The 25318-nt window shown below is 41.9% G+C and overlaps 1 protein-coding gene across 4 annotated transcripts in view; it reads right to left on the reverse strand.

Moving 5' to 3' along the window:
* Positions 1–14201, reverse strand: part of LOC129859370 (POU domain, class 6, transcription factor 2-like) — a 93498-nt gene extending 79297 nt beyond the window's left edge. For 2 of the 4 annotated variants that reach the window (XM_055929086.1, XM_055929084.1), the window contains exons 1-2: positions 13976–14200; positions 12997–13184 (exon numbers count right to left, since the gene is read on the reverse strand). In XM_055929086.1, the coding sequence (XP_055785061.1) occupies positions 12997–13168 (172 nt within the window). In that variant the 5' untranslated portion in view covers positions 13169–13184; positions 13976–14200. Of the gene's footprint in view, positions 1–12996; positions 13668–13975 lie in introns of those variants that run through there. The other 2 variants (XM_055929087.1, XM_055929085.1) reach the window with 2 other exon arrangements.
* Positions 14202–25318: the final 11117 nt, after the last annotated feature.

The raw sequence follows: 25318 nt of genomic DNA on the forward strand, positions 1-25318 counted from the left end.
ATGTGGACACTAGGGCTGTTGCGGTGACCGTATTACCGCCACACCGGTGGTCACGAGTCATGAAGGCAGTCAGATTCCACATGACCATTTAGTCACATGTGATTAGGCTTCTCCAAGCTCTGATGTGGCTGCTGGTCATTAGTAGTCTACCAAATGTGCTAACTGCCTGGTACTCAGCACTCTATTGTCCCTCTAATCACTCTGACATCAATGCAAATGAAATCAAAAATCACATTAAATACCTCTTGAGAGCCCATGAGCTCATGTTGCGCAACATTTCTATAGGCTATGCAATTACTAAAAAGAGGAGGATCCCATTAGTTTTCTATAGACTACGTCTACTATATTTATTTCTCAACTTTCCTAATATTAAGCACATTGCTTATATTTAAAACAGGAGTATTGCATACCTGACTGGCATGAAAACGAACCACGAGAAAAGCGTCCTCCATTCGCTATTTCAGTGAATAGATTAAATGTATTTTTCCCCCGCTGACCCTGTTTCGATACAGGTGCATGATAATGGTCCATTCTAAATCAAAACAAATATCACACATATATTATTTAGTATATGTAAAGACAAGATTAAATCAAGAATAGTCTGATGGGTGACAATATCAGCCTATTACTTGTGAATTATATATGATCACTTGTGAATGATGCCCAGCATAAGAAACAATGCCTTTTTGTTGTTGTTGACTTTTTCTAATCATAGTGGCACACCTCATGTAGCCTAGCCCATATGTCCATATGTTTTGATAAGGTTTGTATCACAACTAAAGTGGCCAAATAAATTCCTAAAATTAAGCACATTAATGCGCTTTACAAGGGCTGTAGAGCATAACTTGCATATATAAGCAGCGCGAGAGTTTCAAGTTTGGGGAAGATCATTTTCACCATAAAAATGCACCTTTATAATAAAAGCATTACATGCATAATTGCATTTGCGGTCACTTTTGATAATGGTGTTTTCCGCTAATGGAACATTGACGCTTACAGCCTACATCCATGTGTGCATTGCTGCGCTTATAATGTGAAGAAATAGCCACATAGTTTATCAACTTTTTAAGCTAAACGTTCTGATCTGTTGCGTCAGCCACATTGCTTAACATTTTTTGTGGGATGCTAGTGGTTGTATTAATTTGGGATCTATCGCATCCCACAACTGTCCCAGACTATGTTTGGAATATTTATTTCTTGCACATTATAGAATAGGTCGACTTTTGTACTATGGGGGATAGTAGAATGACATAGGCTAGTGCTTTTGCTGTTCGTTAGTCCTAATCATCTTGTTAGCAGACGAAAAGTTAACGTGGACAGTTCTTTCAATATCTTCAATATGCACGTCGGAATTGGATAAGGACTCTTGCAGTTGCATCCCCGATGTGTCTGTCTTCACTTGTAGCCTGTGAGAAAGAGCTGATCACATGATAGAGTCGCATCATGTAGCCCAACATTTATAGAAGAACTAACGTTACATTAATAACTCTAAATTAAGCATATAGGAATACATTTTTATTTGGTAACCGCTCAACACAAATGTGCGCATTCCCTCAAACAGTTTGGAGAAAATCTCCTTTCTATTTTATTCAGCTTTGTTAAATTGTATTCTTCATACTATAAAAGAATGCCACGGAATTCAAAACAAATCTTGTCTGCTAAATGAACTAGTGTAGCCCACTGCCATTTGGAATAGCCAGATCAGGACCTAACATAAGGACAACTTAGAGTTTGCTATTCTGTCCTTTTGAAATAGACTACATTTTCTTCATATCATGCTTCTTTAGAACTGTCTAAAATAAATATTGGATTTATGGTGAAGGTGTATGCTATATTACATGGATATATTATTATACTTTTTAAAATGTAGATGTTCCAAAGGTCTGCATCAGTGGCTTGTAGACTATGTGTGGAAGCCAGGAGATGCTAAATGTGTTTATGTTAATTAACAGGCAATTACCGTGAGACCGACAGTTATTTGCTAAAAAATCACCGGCTGAAAAGATTTTGTGACCGCCACAGCCCTAGTGGACACCTGCTCGTCGAACATCTCATTCCAAAATCATGGGCATTAATATGGAGTTGGTCCCCCTTTTGCTGGTATAACAGCCTCCACTCTTCTGTGAAGGCTTTCTACTAGATGTTGGAACATTGCTGCGGGGACTTGCTTCCATTCAGCCACAAGAGCATTAGGGAGTTGGGCACTGATGTTGTGCGATTAGGCCTGGCTCGCAGGGATTGAGGTCAGGGCTCTCTTCCACACCGATCTCGACAAACCACTTCTGTATGGACCTCGTTTTGTGCACGGGGGAATTGTCCTGTTGAAACAGGAAAGGGCCTTCCTCAAACTGTTGCCATAAAGTTGGAAGCTTTAAGATTTCCCTTCACTGGAACTAAGGGGCTTAGCCCGAACAGCCCCAAACCATTATTCCTCCTCCACCGAACTTTACAGTTGGCACTATGCATTGGGGCAGGTAGATTTCTCCTGGCATCCATCACTCCAGAGAACGTGTTTCCACTGCTCCAGAGTCCAATGACGGTGAGCTTTATACCACTCCAGGTGACGCTTGGCATTGGACATGTTGATCTTAACTGCTCGGCTACTCGGCCATGGAAACCCATTTCATGAAGCTCCCGACAAACAGTTATTGTGCTGACATTGCTTCCAGAGCCAGTTTGCAACTCGGTAGTGAGTGTTGCAACCGAGGGCAGATACATTTTTTTGCGCTACATGCGTCAGTACTCGGGGGTCCCGTTCTGTGAGCTTGTGTGGTCTACCACTCCGCAGCAGAGCCGTTGTTGCTCCTAGACGTTTCCACTTCACAATAACAGCACTTACAGTTGCCGGGGCAGCTCTAACAGGGCAGAAATGTGACGAACTGACTTGTTGGAAATGTGGTATCCTATAACGGTGCCACGTTGAAAGCCACTGAGCTCTTCAGTAAGGCCATTCTACAGCCAATGTTTGTCTATGGAGATTGCGTGGCTGTGTGCTCTATTTTATACCCCTGTCAGCAACGGGTGTGGCTGAAATAGCCGAATCCACTAATTTGAATGGGTGTCCACATACTTTTGTATATTTAGTGTATCAAAAGAAAGAAACAGTGATATTTATGTGAACTGTTCACAACCCTTACATTACTGTAGGCAGAAAATGTAGAATGTACGGTGAACTCACCGCGTCCAAAGAGCGGCCGCCTGTCAACCTGCGTTGCATCTGGCCAAACGAGAGCAGTGGCAGAACAATTAAGAGGCAGCCGGTGGCGTCTGTGGGTGGAGACTGGGCCGGGGATGGGGAAGGGGACAGGGGCCGGTGCGGGGGGCGACTAGACACCCACATATCACGCTTGACACATCAGCCTCGGGCCCTCAGGCTATCCTACACTAATGCTGTCCCACTTTCTGCCCCCTGTCCCACCGAGCTTCTGTTCCCCCCCAATACTCTGCCTCCACATCGCACACTCTCATAACAGTATCATAATAATGGATTACACTGCTACTGTGCAGCATCTATCATCCCAGAATCACAGAAAGTGCTCCAGTCTGCATTGGAGTCGTTCTCACCTCAATCCCCAGCAATGTGAAGCAGGGTGCTAACCTCCAAATAAGGATTTATACAACTCACTATTAGTCAGGAGGTGACACGGTGAAAATGCAAAGTTCTGCAATGTTTTAACTATATAGATTCTATGGGCATAACAGCAAACATGGTGAAGGGGGGCAGAACCGACCCTCCATTCTCTCGAACAGAATTTCCACAGTACACAACATACTCATAGTGCCGTCACGCTGTGGAGGGAGGGGAACGTACAGGATCGACTATTGCTTTGAAGCCCGTAACTCCATTTCCCAAGAAAAGAAGCATCACAATGTTATTTCACATCCTCAGATATGAAGGGGGGGGGGGGGGGGGGGGAACATAATAACTTCTCGATAGCCTGGATCTTGACTGCCCTATACCCCCCCCCCCCCCCCCGCACCCCCTCCCCTGCACCCCCGCCTCCTCCACACACCCTTTTCTCTTCCCTCAATCTTTGGTTTCAAAGGAAGCGAATCAGCCAGAAGGACAGAAGGTTATGCATTAGTACTGGTCATTGCTCAAAGAACGAGCGCTATAAATAATAAAGGGCTGTGAAGGACACATGGGCTTGGATGGATCTCTGGTTCACGCCACACAAGTCAAAGACAACATTGTAATTTCCATTCCCTGCTTCAATTATTTCCAAACATCAACGACCGTGTCAACGCCAAGGAGCTGTGACGTTTCTTTGTTAGTCCAACATGAAGAGCTTTTTGATATTGTTTATGGAAACTAGACTATGCAATACATATTTCTTTGAAAAGTATCATTTCCCCCAGAGTATAGTGAGAACAGAATAAAGTGTATTATAGTATTCATTACATTTCCTTTGCCACTGGCAAAGTGCCCTCAATATAATTTGCTTTACAATATTTGTTTGTTCAGCAACGCAAAGGTTAACAATTCATTTCTACTGTATCTGCACAATATATTCAGCAGATCATAATATCAGTCACTTTGAAGTGCTCAGTGTCACTATGAATGTAATCTACATGACTGGGGTTTTTATGTGTAAAACGGATGACCTTCTCTCCGTGTCCATCTCCATCTTCCTTATTCTCTCCTTGTTCCTCAATGCTATTTGATCTGTGATGGTAAAGATAGCGAAGATAGCCCACGGGAACTCCGGGCGCATTAGAGAATGTATTACACCTGCTTTATAGGCATGCAGCTGAAATCCTCCTAATGAGATCAACCTCCTGGGGAGAAAGAGAGAGAGAGAGAGAGAGAGAGAGAGAGAGAGAGAGAGAGAGAGAGAGAGAGAGAGAGAGAGAGAGAGAGAGAGAGAGAGAGAGAGAGAGAGAGAGAAAGAGAGAGAGAGAGAGAGAGAGAGAGAGAGAGAGAGAGTCCTACTCCCTTTCTTGTTCTCCTTTATCCTGGTCTCTTTAACTTTACTGAGCTGGTCCCATTCACACACTGTGTCTCTACCACTTCATTACTTAACCCCAGCACAGCAGGACATTACAGGCCTCTTTGCATTAGCAAGCAGCCAAAGAACCCCCCCTCCCCTCCAGTCACTCGCCCTGCTCACTAAGCTGATTACACAAAAATAATAGGTGCGGGGGGGTGCCTCCAGCAGTGTTTGTCTTTGTGTTTATGCAGAAGAGTGAAAGGCAGGTTGAAGGAGACAAGGGGATGAGGAAGTGGGAGATAAGTGAGTGATGGTATGAAATGCAATACATGCTGATCCTAATAAAATAAAAAAGTTTCTTCCTGGTGATAGCAATATTTTTATACTGGCGTATCAACTACCACCTCGGTAATCCAAATCATTAAAATTATTTCAGTGAGGTACTGTACAGTAGCTGCCAGAGTGCAAAAAAACATAAATATATTTTCTTATTAAGATGAATGAGTAACTGCTCTTACGAAATACAACAAATGAAGAGATGTAGGGTATTATACAGGAGTCTGTCTAGACCTTTTCTTCGGAATGACCTCCAATCGCATACATCAATAGAAGATTCCCTTTTCTCTCCTCTTTTTAGTCTGTAGGTGACCTTTCTGAAAATGTTCCTCCATTTTGGCAGAATCGGTATAAGTGCAGGCCATTTCATGTAAACAGTAAGTGTATGAAATGAGTGGCCCTGTCGTTCCAGCCAGGCTCTATTTGACAGCATGATGATAGAAGCGTCACATCCTTGGGAGAGTAAATGCAAACTGACAAGAGATGAGCCTTTGGTTGCGGAATATAATACCCGAATTGTGCTCCAAGTGCCTTATTATCTTGTCTGCTGGTGTTTGAAAGGGGGAGATTTGCTTGAGAGGGGAAGACAGAAACTGTACACAGCCACGCCATCTCGCCCCCCACGGGGGGAAAATAGCGTGGCTTCCTAACCACAGCTTTCGCAACCTAATGTCCATTTTTCCTAGGCAATAAATACATGTCATCAGGATGTTGTGGTGCCTCATGGCTTCTGCTAGCTGGAGTGGAAGGCTATTTGCACAGCCGTGAGAAATGAGCTTTTAAAAAAAAAACGTGTGAAACCATTTCACCAGTGAAGGGAGCATGGCTGGGTGTGTGGTAGACAAACATTACTCCCAATGACATTGTCTATCAGTGCTTCCTGAGCACTCAACCGAACCCGAAAACACCCAGAACGTACGCACCTTCACTTCAATCAACTTTTTTTTTTTGCAGCAGCAGCAATCAGAAATTTGTACTTATCCACTTAACTGTCAAAAATTCTATTAAAGCCAAAAGCAGCACTCTACTCTATACAAAACAGTTCATCACAAAATAACCTGGCTGAACCTGAACTCGCTCACTGTGTTGACGCCGTCTGAAAGAGTCACTGAATGTCATTCTCACACTCTTTCTGCTATTTTCCTCTGCTGCCTCTCAACCCACTATAGCTCATAGCCACCTAGAAGAATATAGGCGCTTTCAGCCATACAGTCTCCAAGGACATGCTTTTGTTGACCGCTGCATGGATATTTTCAAGAGCATGGTGTGAAACCATATTGTGTAGGTTTTGACAAACGCCTCTATCATTGTGTACAGTGAGGTTGACCCAGCGGTACGATTTTAACAATGAGGACGCAACAATGCAAAACTAATTTTTCTTGCCAGGGAGGATTTTTATGTCCAAGTGGAGATAAAGAGCTGGCGAACTGTACAATATCTACAAAATCAAATAAACAGGATGATGAACCAAAGGGTCGAACTAAACCTAATTAAATAGAGCTCTTAAAAGAAAAACTCTGGCTTCCAAGTACACTTGTTAACCCGGCAGCATGACGACCTTTGACCTGTGCCTGTCTGTCAGGCAACCTGTTCCTGTCTGTCAGACAAACAAAGAAATTAGTTTAAACAAGGGGAAAGGGGAGACCTAGTCAGTTGCGCAACTGAATGCATTCAACTAAAATGTGTCTTCCGCATTTAACCCAACCCGTCTGAATCAGAGATGTGCAGGGGGGGGGACTGCCTTAATCGACGCCCACGTAATCGGCACCGGGGAGCAGTTGTTGTTGACTGCCTTGCTCAAGGGCAGAACGGCAGATTTCTCCATCTTGCCGGCTCTGGGATTTGAACTGGCCCAACGCTCTTAACCACTCACCATCATGCATCTGACCAACGGGAACATTACATTTCACATCATGATCAATTAACGTTCAGAAGCATGAATTACAATCGAAATATCTTCAGATTATACACATACTCGAAGGTCCCCACAGGAAAATGCTACTTTCCGCATTCCCCGTAACTCTCAATACTCTATGCCCTCTTCAATCGCCACATTAGACAGTCGCAACTACAACCAGGAAATGGACCTCTTCAATAAACGAGGGTGAACAAGGTAATTGTTTAAAAAAATATTTTAGCTTAACCTTAACGTTTTAATAGTTAAACGTGATCACATTTTAGTTGTACCATCTGATCGCTGCATTCCTGCATAGAAAGCAAAATGTTGGGCAACGCACCACAAAAGGTTTTGCACACTGAAACCAATCTCCATAGCCCTCTTTACAGGTGATCCACAATCAAATGGACATCACCTATCCACACATGATTACAATTAATACATATGCTTTTCTGAATAAATGGTTGACTTAATCACTGTCTGGTTATTCATAAGGCCTGTCTTTAGCTTAGGTGACAGAGGGCATAGGACAATCGTCACATGTAGGCTACATTGACCTCACCCACCAAAGTAATGTTAAAAATGACACACAAAAAATAAGAAACTTTCCTTTGCTGTCCTGGGTTAAATCATCAACGAACAATGTGAAGAGTTGCGTCACATAAAGTTAGGAAGTCCATCAACAGCAAATAATATTGTGGATTTTGTCTAATATGTTAAGTTGGTGGCTTGGGACTTCTTAACCAAATCAAAAGTATCTGAAAGGACTCATATTAGTAGCTTAATAACCATTATCCAGAAGGGGTTTGTTCACGGAGTTGAACTTACTATGATTCAGTACATATGGAATCCTTTGTACAGTGCTGAGATACATGGACAATCATAGCTTGGCTAATAAACAAGGGGTCAAAATGTAACACAATCTTAAGAGTCCGCATTTCTCTCAACATCCCCCCCAATTTCTTTACTTGGACACATAAAACTACACAACAACACATTGGAGAGGGAAACGCTGGAGCATTGGACATCCATGATCAAACATTTAAACCACAACTTGGAGACTTCATTATATATATTTTTCTGATAAAGAAATTCTAAGTATAATCAATCTCCTTAATAAAACCTGCACATTTATAAAAGTTTGCAGCGATCATCGCAAAGAGATACGTATCCATCCTTAACCTAGAGTACATGCCTCTGTAGTCTACGGTAAAGGGGACTAAAGGAGGCTGATAAGATAGCATGGAGTCTCCATACCTCGCGCTCTCATATCCGCACCGAGGTAGCACTGCACTCTACACCCTCTAAAACTGAGCATAGTACTGTAACATAGGCTAAACATGCATAAACAAACGTGTGCACAAAGATACAGTACAACCTTGGCTTAACACTACACTTTTTCTTGTTTGTGAGCAGCAACCATCCTCCTGTCATCCACTTTGCCCTGTGGCCTGCAGTTAGAGGAGCAGTGCTGCTTCGTGAGAGGAGTTGAGCTACCTACCTATCTCTCTCTCTCTCTCGCTCTTGCTCTCTCTCCCCCTCTCTCTCTCTTTCTCTCTCGTTCATCTCCTGACTGTGGCGTTTGGCTGGAGCAAGGAGGCTGGGTAGCCTGGCAACCACATGTCCTGACTGCCTCTATGCTGTGCCAAGTCTCCGGGGAGGAGCAGTGGTTCTGAGGGCACACCCCAGGCACAGCCTACGGGCAGAGTCATGCCTTCCTCCATCAGCCCCACAAGAGACACCAACTCTGGCCAGTCAGTCACATATCAGGACATCCTCTACCAAAACACACCACTCTATTTATAACAGGTGACAGCAGGTGAATTTACATGAATTACAAAATGATAACAGAGTTATGTTAAATACAGTATTATAAGAATAACAACTGCCGTTTAAGAAAAGTGCATTGCAGTATGAAGGATGTAATTTCTCATTTAGATTTTTTTTTTTTTTTTTTTAAATCATTGTAGTCTCTTCAGCAGAAATGGTCTATAATTTAATGTGTGTGTGTGAGAGAGAGATACAGAAATAAAGGGAGGGAGATAGAGAGAGAACAAACAAACATGGACTAATGGGCTTCAGCTGTTATCGGGAGTCTGAAGGTGAAGTGAAAGCAGGCTTGATGCTTATTACAGAGAATTGTAACAGTGTTGAGATGAATGAGTTACCTGTTAGCCTAGTCTCTGTGTTGGAGAGCCTAGCCCTGGGATATCCTAAAAAATTAATTTGAATGACAGCTGGAGCCGTACACTGATCAGGACGTGAAGCTGTTTGGAGAACCTTCCCCCAAAATATTTCTCAGAAGTTCAGCCAAGTGGTGCTTTGTGGCAACAACAGAACACAACACTGCCAGGCTACACACTATCGTCCCCTTGCACCACTCACTTGTCTAGTCCCAAAACACACAACCTGTACAGACACACAAACACACACCATACAGTACCTGGCTACTGTATGCTATATCACAACATGATAGCTGTCGTCTGATGTATTATTCATTTAGCAATAACCAATGCCTCTCTCGTCTTTTTATGTCCAATGTAACACTGCCTTGTTTATGATTTGTGTTACAGGTAGACTGTTAGAGCATTGCTCCTCTTGGGCACTAATGGCGTTGGAGGACGTCACCAGCAATGGGTCATTCCAGATGTTATTTGTGTCCTAATGAGTGTAAGTGATTTCATGTACTTGATCATTAGAATTCATCCAAAAGGAGATTAGCCCTGATTATACAGTGATAATTAGAAACTCAACTTGTTTTAACGTGATATATTTGTGTTTTTGGCAGCAGGTAGCACACATAAATTAGAAAAGATAGCATCTCTTTTTGCATTATCATAATGCCTCCAAGTCTTAGCACTGAGTGCAGTACATCTATGTAGGGGGTTGTAACACACCTGCTCAATGTTTTCTCTCAGGAAGCGCACCCCCTTCCCTTAACTAACACGTGTGGGGGAGAAAGTCACAATATTGCCAAATAAAAAACATCAAGACATGTAAAAGTAAATGAGATGTAAAAATGGTATGTATTGTTGTGCTGACAGTGTTTCAATAGAAAAGGAGTTAAGGTATTGTAGCTAAGGTCAGGCCAAATGCAGAATCCAAATGTTTTTTTTTATAGGTTTTGTGTGTATGTATGTTTTTCTGGTATAATCGGAGCTCGAGGTAGCCTATGCTCTGTTGCCACCTATAAAGCCACATCAAACCTTACACATACATTCCTGTAAGGCCAAATAGAATCATCTACAATTATGCCATATGGTGACTGCACTCTTCTCGTCAGAATCCGTGTGTACATATTTGGTATTTGTTATTTTGGTACAACATTTTCATAGGATGTTTATGTTACAGAACAATATGTCTTTTTTTGTATTACTATAATACTATCATTATTATGTTCATAATGTAGTACGTTAATATGAGTATGCATGTTCCTACCAGTATAATCACGTATAAGTAGTACTGTAGTAGTTTGTATCAATATTATCTGTAAGACACAATTCAGTTTGTTTTCTTTCATGAAAACATATTAAATCCATTATCTTGTAATTGTACAAGTTCGCCTATCTCTTCAGACCACTAAAAGCCTCTTTGCACACGCATACATTTACTGTAATTTGAAGGGGGTTTATGGAATTTTAGTCAATAATCTTTTACACTGATGTCCATGGGCATTTTCAGAAATAGACGTATTACATCCTTAATGGCTGAGTACTGACTCATAACCTTAAAAGCATGTTCAGATGTGTACTAAGTCTTAAAGTACTGTACCATGAAATAGCCTTTGATGAAAGCACAGATTAAAATGATGTCTTAAATAGACCACATCATAGCCCATCCCATTACCCACACCTGCAGCACAGGATAGCAAAAAAGTCAACTTTAGCCTCTCCATGACATACAATAATGGTTCTATTAGCTCATTTAATTAAAACGTTCAAATTGCAGTGCCTGAGAGAATTAGTAGAAGAAATAAAGTATGCCTCTGTGGTGCCTTTTTGAAAAGCAGAAATGCATATCTTAGATCCATATTACCATATCAATGTTGGAATCGGTACATGTTGTTTAAAAATTAACCATAAATTTGATGGCACCAAACATTTATTGAGTGATCATTTGGCGTAAGTAAGGATTAGTGAGTGACTGAATGCATCTGAATGATTTTTGTGACCGCACTGACTAAAAACTGAGTGCCAATACTCCCATCAAAAAGGATCTGAGCAAAATCCAAACAAACAAGTTGAAATAATTGAGGTAGTGTATCCGCTTTCCTTTGAGGCTGAATCTACATGTTACAGCAGTCAATATTAGACATAGTGTTATGACCTTTATAGTTTCATTATAAAACGTGTTTTCATCTCATTAGACCTATTGATTCATTGTTATGACCTGGGATTAAATTGGACTGCCTGGATAAGTAAATTAGTTGAACTAAAAGCATATTAATTAACTTGGTCACAACTGTAATTGAACCTGAACATGAAATGAATAAGAGAGATAGATAAATACACATTTTCTATCTGTTAAAATGACATCCATTTCTTACTAATTAGTATCTCTTAATATTCTAATTGTGGGATTTGAATGTAATTCCCTATAAGAGCTATAGGCCATTTTCCAACAATTATTAATTTGACCATCATTTCAATGTCTAAATTGCAAATGTTATATTAAGTGATTTAAATGTGTTTACTGTATATACTTGTAATAAATATCAATTCATCTTCATACCGTTATTTGCCATTGGACTACAAAAAAACATTTGTTAGTTGCTCACATAATAATACATTGTGATGATCCACCACTGCAGAGATAATCAAGCACAAGCACATTTCACAAACGAAAACCAAAGCCAGAGATTCTCACCACTTGCTCAATTCATAGGCATTTTTTCCCCTGATACAATATAGCCTAACATTCTCTCTAATTTGGCATATTTTGTCACAACGTTCACACTTTTCACTTTCACACAAGCAACAAAATATAAAACGTCACGTTCCAAGACATAGGCTGCGTTTACACAGGCAGACCAATTCAATTTTTCTCTCTCACTAATTGGTCTTTTGACCTGTCAGATCAGCTCTGAGAAAGATCTGATGTAAAAAGATCTGATGTGATTGGTCAAAAGACCAATTAGTGGAAAAATGAAAGAATTGGGCTGCCTGTGTAAACGCAGCCATAGATGCTTATTTTAAAAGTTATGAAAGGAAGGGTCACTTGTCACAAATATTTTCGTCTGTCCTACCAATCTAATCTATGTAAACTATACAAACACTAATACCTAAATTTGTTTGTCTATGCCTAAAGGCACATTGCAACTCCAACTGTGATATTTGAACAACTCCAAGTGTGATATTTGAATAATCATCTGATGGGGACTCTCACACATTCTATTTGAAAATGTTACCACACCTAAACTTCTCAAGATAAACTTCTAAAGATAAATCAATTAATCAATTAACACAAGACTCATAACAAAATACCAAACCGTTTGTAGGATATGACTTCACTTATATTTCCAGTGAAAAAAAGTCATGAAGACATAATGAACATGTAAAACACCACATCACCTGAAAACTCACCTAAATAACTTGTCTTCTACAATACTACAACTCAGGCAACCAACCCTATTGCATCCACCTCCTCCCTGAATCCCTACACCTCAACTTAGTTAGGTCTATCACAGTCTTCTAGCACCTGATCCAGCAGCACCTGGTCTCAGACAGCCCTATCCAACACACACAGAAGCAGAGCATTTCCCTGTCCTCTCGTGCCACGACCAGTCCCCGACGGGAGAGGAGAGACTGAGAGCTGTCCTGTCCATGGACTCACCATAGAGCTTGTTAGGAATGTCCTCTCTGTCCCTGGCCTCTGAGGACAGGAGCAGGGACTCGTCGTTGAGCTCGCTATCTGGGGTGGCCGCTTTGTCCTCGGCCCGGAGTTCCGCCACGCTCATCTCGCTGCGCAGGGAGAGCAGCGGCTTGCTCAGCTGCCCTGTAATCATCGGATCGTGGAGGGAGCTGGGGAGCCCAGGTGGGGAAAACAACAGAACAACGTGGTTAGATTTGCCTCGCAGCACACTACTCTACACCGGCTTGTTCTCTCTGTCTACCCCCCTTCACTCGCCCCTTCTCTCTATCCCGGTGTCTCCCCTCTATCGCTCACTCATCACTCTCTCTCTCTAGCGCGCTCTCCTGTATCTGAGACTGGTGCTTCTCCCGCTGATATTGCTGGCTGCAGCCTGCCCAGTGAAGAGCGGTTAAGGTTTCTTATGGCTTTGCCATTATACCTTTCAGCCTTAAAGGTTCTCCACACCTCCCCAGGCTCGATAATACCAACAGAACACACGTGTCACAATTTCATCATTACACTCATCCTGTACACGCATACCGTACCTAGAAATTAAATTGCTAAAGATGTATTTGCTATTACAAAAAAAATATCTATGTAGACAGTTTATTCATTTCTCAAAGGTAAAGCCTGCACGATACTTTCGGTAAGAGCAAGAAGTCAAATGTGTCATTATTCTTATGCATTAGTCAGAGGCAACCAGTGAACGATCAAGGCCTCTTCCAATCAAGAGCAGGAATAGATCACGGCATATCATAGGTCCTCCCCAAATTACGTTTTGAAATTCCAATGTCTCACATTTTACAAAACAAAAACCACCATAAACTGGAGGGAATTAGAATTACTGTCAATGAATTATTAACAACGTAATGTATAGTGTAATGAAGTAACCTGGCTAATTACTGATGTGCAACTATCTAAAAGTGCACAAAATAAATAAACCAACAAAAAGCATACATACCTAAATGAAGCTCCACTAAATGACAAAAAAAAGCGTCAAAGATTATCTTCTGAATGTCCCAAAAATCTGACAGAAACCAATTAAAACATGCTCGCCACCACAGAGCAGAGACCAGCTAGTGCATGATGCTTGCTACAAAAACAGAAACAGCCTCCTCGACCTTGTTGCATCTGAATAGCCACTGCGGGTTCAAGCCTGAGGTTGCTTCCAAGACAAGCACTGGAGACGTCAACTCTACTTTCTCTCTCCTCTCTCTCTCTCTCTCTCTCTCTCTCTCTCTCTCTCTCTCTCTCTCTCTCTCTCTCTCTCTCTCTCTCTCTCTCTCTCTCTCTCTCTCTCTCTCTCTCTCTCTCTCTCTCTCTCTCTCTCTCTCTCTCTCTCTCTCTCTCTCTCTCTCTCTCTCTCTCTCTCCTCTCTCTCTCTCTCTCTCTCTCTCTCTCTCTCTCTCTCTCTCTCTCTCTCTCTCTCTCTCTCTCCTCTCTCTCTCTCTCTCTCTCTCTCTCTCTCTCTCTCTCTCTCTCTCTCTCTCTCTCTCTCTCTCTCTCTCTCTCTGCCTCTCCTGTGTCTCCTCTCCCTTGTGTCACCTCAGACTGTTCCCCCTCCCTCCTGCTCTGAGACACACAAAGAACCGCAGCAACACAGAGGGGTAAAACTCTGTCCCACTCATGCTGCCTTATTTATGGACAAGAACATTCAGTCTAAATGGGTTGGAGATGGGGACAGGTGACCAGCATGTATGGCGAGAGGGAAAGGGGGGCCAACCTTGCCCCTGCGCCAGTACACCACCACCCCCACTCCTGCCAGGGTGGTCGATGTTTTCCTGCCCAGAGGGGCTCTTTTAATGCGCTCATCAGAGGAATCGGGGGGGCTTTGATATGACATGATAATCTATGAAAATGTTCATCAATGGAAATAGTAGCTGTCATCCAAAGGCGAGCCGGCTGGTCAATACTCATATCCCTGGTAACAATGTCGCTTGTCATCAGGGCTTCATTGGTGGAGCACTTAAATATGGAACTCTGAGCATAAATGCACCTCTCTGCCTGGCGAGGTAAACACATTTCCCCCTCTGTCTGAGGCTGGTCTTACGCTCTCTCTGCATCCATTTGGGCCCACCCCCACCTCCCATCTCCTATCCTTTGAGTCGCTTGATAGGTCCACTGGAGGGCAAAATTAATACCTAATTGAATCTTGCAGTCATCAAAATAATCAATAGTTTTGTATTATTTATTCTTCACAGTCTGTCGGCTGTTTGAAAGCTCAGAGGGACAGCAGCAGGGAGCACGGGCGGTGCTGAAATTTCTCTCGTCATTTCACAATGTAATTTTCACCGGGGCATGAGAGTTCGCAAGACAAAATATAAAATATAATAAAAATGAAGGTAGTGCCTTTTGTTGGAATGTGGGAAAAATTAAGAGAAAGGGGAATCTTTTCCCCACCAGTTATGATGAGAAATAGAATAATAATCAAATGACACTTAGAATCAAGGCAGGGTCCAGATCTGTCCATCATTCCATTTCTTTCCTTTTCCCCCTTTTCATCATATAAGGAGTGTTGGTAATGCTGGCATTTCTCTTCCTGATAGACTCTAAACAAGTGGTGGGAATGAGATCACAGCTCTAATCTTCAGTTCCACTGGCCTCTAAGTCTGCTGGAGGATAGGTGCAGCATCACTCTCTTCCTCCTTCATCCAGGGCTGTTAATTACATGATTAAAAAAGGGCTCTGGGTGCAGCTCTTTAGCCGAAGTGGGAATGGGTGTGTTTGGCGTGGGGGCTTAGGGGTGGAGTGGGGTGAGTATGGGGGGAGTGGGGTGAGTAGGGGGGAGTGGGGTTGCCTTCGTCTCCATGGCCTCAGTGCAGGAACAGGGAAAAGCACTTGGCTTTCACCCCTCGGTCCCTCCCACTCCTCCGTCCCTACCATCAGTGTCCATGAAAGAGGTGGTCAGCACAGAGCCCTCAGTGCTCATCAGATATCCATGCTAATAGCTAATGGCCTTAATGCCGTTGTCCCCCCTGAGCAAGGGACTTCTGCCTCGGTCGACCATGCTCAGCTCAACCGAAATGCAAGGCTCTGGACGCTGGAAGAGAATGATAATGAAGTAATGTTAATAATAATAAAAAGAATAAGAGTAAATGGTAATAACAAGGATAAAAATGGTGGTAATAATAATAATAATAATATTTGCACCCGGTTCTGTGTCAAACATATAGCCTGTCCTTCAGAATCGAGTAAGTTCTAATATAATATTATGACAATCATTATTTTACAATTATAAGTTAATAATCCTGATTTATAACACATTACACAATTGAAATGAATAATCTAGAATGTTCTAAACGCAAAAGGAAATGGTGAATTTACAGTGGCTATTTGTTTTCTGCAAGTTGCCTATTTCTACTCTGTTCCAAAGCTATCATATCCAGGTATTTGACAGTAAATCTATAAACTGATTCAGTATGACAACTATTGTCTTCTTTTATTAAGGCGTCATTGACATACTCACCGTCACTTGTCATAAATTAAGAATAGATCATTCTTTGTGGCAGAATATGTGTTGCTTAAATTTAGATCACAATTGATGTCCCTGAGGAGATAGCAGAGTTGTTACACTTGTGTACAGTGTTTGCGTACAAGATGCAGGGTAAATAAGCCCTTTTTTTCACCTGAAGAAAGTTAGTCTCCAAATAATAATAAAAAGCACACGGAGAAGTTATCTGTGAGAAGTTACAGTGAGAAGTTCTCTGAGATTTAGAAAAACAAATGCCTATAAAAGGTTAAGTAGGAGCGTTGAAGAGAATATGCTTCAACAAAAATGAGTGATGCCATTGTCACCAATGCTGGTGGGTGGAAGGATAATTCTGGTGAAATGAAAGGATAATGCACCCTACACCCCAGAGATATTGTATAATGTCCCACCCAGCACCTCTATGGCATGCTGCATGTGCTATGAGAGATGATGATTTGTCTCCCCCTTAGGGTAGGGAAACATACTGTTTATCTACCCATTCCCCCACTATGACACGTCTGTTGTGCACTGGGCGGCTTTTACAATAGTGTCCAGCTATTCCCATGTTAAGACAAAACTATATAAATAAATAAATGAAAAAAGGTCAAGTGCAATCTCAAATATACAGTATTTTCAATAAATATGCTCTGAGGCTTTCTTATCCTTTATAGACATGTGACCCCAGTGCAATTCATTCAGATTTCTTCATCAAGTGATACCAGTATCATACAGTAAACTGATGGCTAACTTGAAATTTAATGTAAGGCATCTCTCCCATAAGCACATTATTCTCTGAATAGAATAGGACGACTTTTCCCAGAATGACCGTTTAAACCATCCAACAGGAAAATATAAGTTTCTCTTTCATATTTCTCATTAATAATCAATGATTAAGGCTCCCTACCTCCACTAAAATAGAACATGTTCCAAAATGCCATGCCATAATGGATCAGCGCAGGCTGAAGACTATCAAAGACTGTATATTAAAAAGAGCTCTTTGAAGCCTGTAAACCAGGAGACACAGCAGATCCACAACAAATAAAATAACCTGATTGGTCAGGAGTGTGTTTTTTGTACATTAATCCACAGTGCTGACATTCTGGAGCATCAAAGCCTTTGCTGTGTTTAATCTGACTCCTCCTATAAGGGCAGGTGAAGCTTTCCCTGTGGAAAATGCAACAAGCTTTCGGTCGTGTTCCTCTGCTCAGACGTTGCTGACCAGATCTTACGATACCTGGATAGGTATTTTATGTATCAGCTAACCATATCATATGATATAGCAATCTGGCGCCGTGCAACATCTGAGCAGGGGAAAGCTACCTTTACCTTTACCAGTGCGACAAATGGCTGGTCATTTCGGAACGCATCTCCCTCAGCATTCTACAGAACAGGTCTAACCTACACTACATACTGTAGATCTGCTCAAAACCGTCTTAGTGAAACAGCAATGTATCAACTTTAAGAAGGTCACTTCATCTTCATGTTAATTCCAATACCTCTTGTAGTCAGCATTTACCAAAATCTGCAATTAGATTTCATTTAAAAAACAAAACATTACAAACTCAGACAGCTGTGCAGAGGGGAAAAAAGAGAGGGAAAAAGAGAGTGTTATCCCTGGGCCAACGTTACATTTGCCACTATCACGACTGAAAGGCACAGAGAGCCACACAGCACCATGGGAGTTTAAAGTCAACTTCCCCCCAGCCACCCCCACCCACCCCTGGGACCTGCACCATAACCACATTCTCATGAAGGTGTGAAAATCTGATTTCCCAAAAAGGATTGGTAATTTTCTATGAGGGAAGAGGCAGCGATCGATAAATCATTGCTAAATAGATTGTAAAGAAAAAAAATGATTCCCGACTGGTGTCAGTGCATTAGAATTCTCCTGAGGATGGATAAGCGAAGGTGGGGGTGGAACTCAATCTCAATAAAGCAGAGACAAATCATGCCTATAGCACCCATCTGGACTCAAGCCACACCACTACCACAGCAGAGTAAAGCCTTATAAATATCATTCTAGTTTGAGAGGCAGGAGAATGAGCACAAATGTTTTTACTCTACTGGTTCCCACGTGTTTGTTTTGTCTGATGCCCCCCCCCCCCCCCAACAACAAATAGAATATGAGCCTATCATAGCCTGTAATGTTCTCTCAGGCCAATCCAGCTACGGCAGCCTCAGATGCCAGGAGTGACTTTTTGCAGTGAACGTCATTGAATGTATCACTTCATTGAGTTGTCATGTCAACAGGGAGTGTTAGTCATCCACTGTCTAATACAAACTAATTGCAGAAGGGGGCAGTGGGTCGGATCTACTGTTGGTTGATCATAATTAGGGGAGAAGCAATACTCTGAATGTCAACTAGAGGAAGACATTGTTTTCCTGCTTAGATAGAAATTAATAGCTGATCCCAGCCCACATCTATCACATTTGCATGGAGATACTTTTTGTTGAAAAACATGACATTTATCTTGATACCTTATTTGACATTAATGACAAGTTGGACAATAACACATTCCATTCTATGAATGATAATTTGGACAATAACACATTGCATTCCATTAATGATGTTGGACAATAAAACATTACATTCCTCTTGATAACTTGACAATAACTATTCTTTCACTGGCTCAATGCTTCTAGGCAAGCAACACTGAACCACGCGTGAGAGCACCAGCTGTTCATGTTCTCCCTAGCCGATGTAAGAAAGACCTTTAAACAAGGCCGCAGGGCCAGACGGATTATCAAGACGCGTACTCAGAGCATATGCTGACCAGCTGGCAAGTGTCTTTACTGACATTTTCAACCTCTCCCTGACCCAGTCTGTAATATGTACATGTTTCAAGCCAACCACCATAGTCCCTGCGCCAAAGAGCTCCAAGGTAACATGTCTCAATGACTACCGCCCTGTAGCACTCACATTTTTAGCCATGAAATGCTTTGAAAGGCTGGTTATGGATCACATCAACACCATCATTCCAGAAACCCTGGACACACTTCAATTCACATACTGCCCCAACAAATCCACAGATGACGCAATCTCTATTGCACTCCACACTGCCTATTCCCACCTGGACAAAAGGAACACCAACGTCAGAATGCTGTTCATTGACTACAGCTCAGCGTTCAGCACCACAGTGCCATCACCAAGCTAAGAACCCTAGGACTGAAGACCTCCCTCTGCAACTGTATCCTGGACTTCCTGACGGGCCGCCCAAGGTGGTGAGGGTAGGTAACAACACATCTGTCACTCTGACCCTCAACACGGGGTCCCATCAGGGGTGCATGCTTAGTCCCCTCCTGTTCTCCCTGTTCACCCACGACTGCGTGGCCGCGCACGACCCCAACACCATTATTAAGTTTGCCAACAACACGAAGGTGGTAGGCCTGATCACCGGCGACGATGAGACAGCCTATAGGGAGGAGGTCAGACACCTGGCAGTGTGGTGCCAGGACAACAACCTCTCCCTCAACGTGGGCAAGACAAAGGAGCTTATCGTGGACTACAGGAAACGGAGTGCCGAACAAGCTCTCATTCACATCGACAGGGCTGTAGTGGAGCGGGTTGAGAGCTTCAAGTTCCTTAGTTCCTCTGTGTCCACACCCCGAAGGACCTATCATGGTGCAAACCGTCGGCAGTTGGTGACGGTTTTTTTTCATGAGCATGTCCTTACTTCTATTGCAGCATGTTGGACGACTGTCATTCATATCCCATTCACCCAGTTCAATGTAACAGCCATAGGTTTAGGCTACTACATGATACTCACATTTTCCCTATACCCATTATGAGTTTGCTTCAACCTAGCCTATGAATTAAAGTCTACAACGTAGGTGCACACAGGTCGAGAGAAAAACTTGAGGTGACAGACAGTAACACATGGACAGACAGCGATACATTCAATACCTCCTTGCACACTCCTTCCTGCATCTAGCTGATCTAGGGTATAATCATTAGTCCAATAGTTGCAAACAAGAATTTCAATTGTAAAAATGCAGGTATTTTTATCCCCGTTTTGGTTCGTTTGCTTCCGTTTAAGAAACGTTTTTCAACAGAATCGGCGGAAGGAATACACCCCTGTACATCACTGAGGCCGAACTCCCTGTCATTCAGGACCTCTATACCAGATGGTGTCAGAGGAAAGCCATAAAAATTGTCAAAGACTCCAGCCATCCAAGTCCTAAACTGTTCTCTCTGCTGCCGCACGGCAAGCAGTACCGGAGCGCCAAGTCTGGGACCAAAAGGTTCCTGAACAACTTCTACCCCCAAGCCAATAGACTCCTAAACAGTTAATCAAATGGCTACCCGGACTATTTACGCTTGTATATTTTTTTGCACTGATTCTATTGCACCGGCTCTATGCACACTCACTAGACTTCACCCACTCACATATACTACACTGACACTCCAACACACACATACACAAACACGCACACATGCATATTGTTGCCAAACACACACACACACAGTCACACAGACACACTTCCACACTCTTTACACACGCTGCCTGCACTCTGTTTATTATCTATCCTGATTCCCTAGTCACTTTTACCCCTACCTACATGTACCTACAACTACCTCGTACCGCTAAACATTGACTCGGTACAGGTGCTCCTTGTATATAGCCTCATTATTGTTATGTTATTGTGTTACTATTTCCTTAATTTTAATTTTTAGCATTTGTCTTACTTTTTTAACTCTGCATTGCTGTGAATGAGCTTGTAAAGTAAGCATATCATGATAAAGTCTACACCTGTTGTATTCTGCTCATGTGACCAATACAATTTGATTTCATTTTGACTAATATAGTTAACTTAACTGTGTGTGTTGGCAACCTTATTTAATATATTATACAAGATGCATAATGCTCTCAAAGCTCTACCTTGCAGGGAATGGCTGTAACAGGCGTTTCTAAAGGCAGTACATTATTATAATACCCTACTCAGTTATTTATTATCAAAACAATTGGGCATCTATACTGAACAAAAATTTAAATATGTAAAGTGTTGGTCTCATGTTTCATGAGCTGAAATAAATGTGTTTACTACCCTGCTGGGGAGCGTTTCTCCTTTGCCAAGATAATCCACCCCCTTGACAGGTGTGGCATATCAAGAAGCTGACTAAACAGCATGATCATTACACAGGTGCACCTTGTGCTGGAGACAATAAATGGCCACAATACAATGCCACAGATGTCTCAAGTTTTAAGAGAGCATGCAATTGGCATGGAATGCCTACCAGAGCTTTTGCCAGAGAATGTTATATTCATTTCTCTACCACAAGCCATCGTTTTAGAGAATTTGGCAGTACATCCAAACAGCCTCACAACCACAGACCACGTGTAACCACGCCATCCCAGGACCTCCACATCCAGCTTTTTCACCTGCGGGATCGTCTGAGACCAGCCAGCCGGACAGCTGATGAAACCAAGGAGTATTTCTGTCTGTAATAAAGCCTCTTTGTGGGGAAAAACTCATTCTGATTGGCTGGGCCTGGCTCCCCTGTGGGTGGACCGCTGCCCTTCCAGGCCCACCCATGGTTGCGCCCTTGCCCAGTCATGTGAAATCCATAGATTAGGGCCTAATTTATTTATTTCAATTGACTGATTTCCTTATGAACTGTAACTCAGCAAAATTGTTGAAGTGGTTGCATATTGCGTTTATACTTTTTGATCAGTATATTATGTCCCGGGGCCGCCCGAGTAGTGCAGCGGTCTAAGGTGTCACTACTGAGGTGTCCCTACAGACCAGGGTTCGATTCCAGGCTGTGTCACAACTGGCCGTGATCGGGAGTCCCATAGGGCGGTGCACAGTTGGCCCAGCGTCGTCCTGTTTAGGAAAGGGTTTGTTCGGGGGGGCTTTACTTTGCTCATCGCGCTGTAGTGACTCCTTGTGGTGGGCCGGGCGCCTGCAGGCTGACTTTGGTCGTCAGTTGAACGGTGTTTCCTCCGACACAAGGAGGCTTCCGGCTTCCGGGTTAAGCAGGCAGGTGTTAAAGGAGCGCAGTTTGGCGGGTCATGTTCCGGAGGACGCATGACTCGACCTTCGCCTCTCCCGAGCCCCTTCGGGAGTTGCAGCGATGAGACAAGAACATAATTGAAATTTGGAGAAAAAGGGGGTAAACTACAACAACACCAAAAATTATAGTATATTATGTTCCACTACTCTGGAGAATTGGCCCACAAATGTAGGCCTAGGTCATGGCCAAATATTCCTAGCCTATGTGCTGATGTCATTATATGCACAAAAAATAATTCATAGACCGTCCTCAAATGTTTGTTTAATTAATTTGAGATTATAGAGATTACAATGTATCTTATTGTTATTGACACAAAAGGCAGGTGTATTATAATATTTTAACAAGATGATTCCATCTGGCAATGTTGACCACCAACATGTGGTTGATTTAAGAGTAGGAAGTCCCACATGACAAACATTTCCTGGTAAACAGCTGAGCAAGGTTCTAAAATGTGGCATAACAACTACGTATATAACCATTCACAAATGACATTGAAAGACTTGAACCTATATTAATGGATACAACTTAAACTAGGCTACTTATTGCAAAGGTTACTATGGACTACCTTCCGTTTCAACAAAGATAATGATTGATTTCAAGCCAGAACATTGTGAGATTTTTTGTTGTTGTTTATAACAAACAAAAAAATTGTGGAGCGGACAGGTCAGTTTTCATGACGTCATGTGCTGACAGAAATGGAAAATTGCATTGTTTACAAGAATGAATTTGCTTGCATATTATAGTCTGTACATGTATATACTTTTTTATTTTATTTCCTTAATTTTTTGTCCTTTTTTTTCTATTATTCAAGTAAGTTTACTCTGTTATCCTGAATATTGCCCTGTATTTGTGAAACAATGCATAGAATCAACACAAAGGCAACACTGATAGGCTTACTCTTGGAGAACCCAGATTTGGTAGCCTACAAATGTCCAGAACTGGATAGAAATATAAAAGGGAAATGTGTACTTATGAGGTGCTTTTAAGGCAAGGTGACAACAAATGTTCCTTATCTGATACCTGCCGGGCCAAAGTCTCTCATGTGTTCACAGTAGACCAGCATGGAGTATTGATTTGTCCAGAATCACTCAGATCTGAGAGAAATGTGTTGATTGTTTCCCAGTAGTTCCCTCTTCTAGTGATGCGGTGGGATAGAAAAAGTAAGAGGTAAAGCCATCTCTAACCAAGATGCAGCTCTCTGTTTGCATCAATTTGGGGAGTTAAAGCCCTAAAATAGTAAGACTGAGGATTGAAATGCATACAGCGCATTTGGAAGGTATTCAGACCCCTTGACTTTTCCACATGTTGTTACATTACAGCCTTAATATAACATTTATTAAATATATAAATAAATAAAAAATAGTAATCTACACACAATACTCCATAATGACAAAGCAAAAACTGTTTTTTAGAATTTTTTGTGAAATTATTCAAAATAAAAAACAGAAATATCTTATTAACATAAGTATTCAGAGCATTTCCTATTAGACTTGAAATTGAGCTCAGGTGCATCCTGCTTCCACTGATGGTCCTTGAAATGTTTTTACTCCTGGATTGGAGTCCACCTGTGGTAAATTCAATTTGATTGGACATGATTTGGAAAGGCACACACCTGTCTATATAAGTCCCACAGTTGACAATGCATGTCAGAGCAAAAACCAAGCCATGAAGTCAAAAGAATTGTCCATAGAGGTCCGAGACAAGATTGTGTTGAGGCACAGATCTAGGGTAGGGTACCAAAATAATTCTGCAGTATTGAAGATCCCTCAAGAACACAGTGGCCTCCATCATTCTTAAATGGAAGAACTTTTGAACCAACAAGACTCTTCCTATAGCTGGCCGCCCTGCCACACAACAATCGGGAGAGAAGGGCCTTGGTCAGGGAGGTGACCAAGAACCCAATGGTCACTCTAACAGAGCTCTTGAGTTCCTTTGTGGAGATTGGAGAACCTTCCAGTAGGACAATCATCTCAGCAAGCATGGTTAGAATGCAATAATTGACTAATATTTTACATATTCAAATAATTCCCATGTGCCAGCGTATCGTCACGGTCGGTGCCATGGTGAAACCTGCACTCCTGTAGATCTGTTCTGCAAAGAAACATTATTTTTATAGTAAAGAAAAAGGCAATTTTGCTAGCTGTAGGCATTTAGAATTAAATGTGGAGTGGAGTTTTAAAGTTACGGGGTGACATCACGTGCCCTGCGTACCTTCAAAAATGATTCAGCAATCATCATTTCTTAAAAATATATATTTATATCATCATTTGTTGCTATAAAGAAAGCTCAACAAATGAAAAATCCACCCCTGTCGAATGTATAAAAATGTTGTCGATCTTTAGAACATTTCTGCTATATCTGCCATTGCCATTACACATATCGAAATGATTTTTTTGCGACATTGCTTTTGTCTAATAAAAATGGGTCAATGGAAACAAGGTTATCTAAACTATCTAAACAGTTATCTAAACTAATCATGGCCGAATACTGACCGGGCACGCAGGGCATGTGCCCAGGGGCTCTGACCTCCAGGGGGCCCCCATTACTTTTGTTAGTCACTCTCACTCAAAGTCACTCTCACTCAAAGCAAATTCCATTTAATTCTACACATTTTGCCATGACATATATAATTTGGCAAAATGTGTAGAATTAAATTAAATTTGCTTTAAACCTGCAAAAATGTATCTCTGCCCCATGGCAAAATAAGTAGAATTGCATTAAATATGTTATAAAAGGGCATGTTCTCTCCGCCCGATGGCAAAATGTGTCATTCTGCAGAAAGCTTGCTTTAAAACAGATTTTTTATTTTTTTTATAAAT

Source organism: Salvelinus fontinalis, chromosome 7 (genome assembly GCF_029448725.1).
Source record: "Salvelinus fontinalis isolate EN_2023a chromosome 7, ASM2944872v1, whole genome shotgun sequence".
NCBI lineage: Eukaryota > Metazoa > Chordata > Actinopteri > Salmoniformes > Salmonidae > Salvelinus > Salvelinus fontinalis.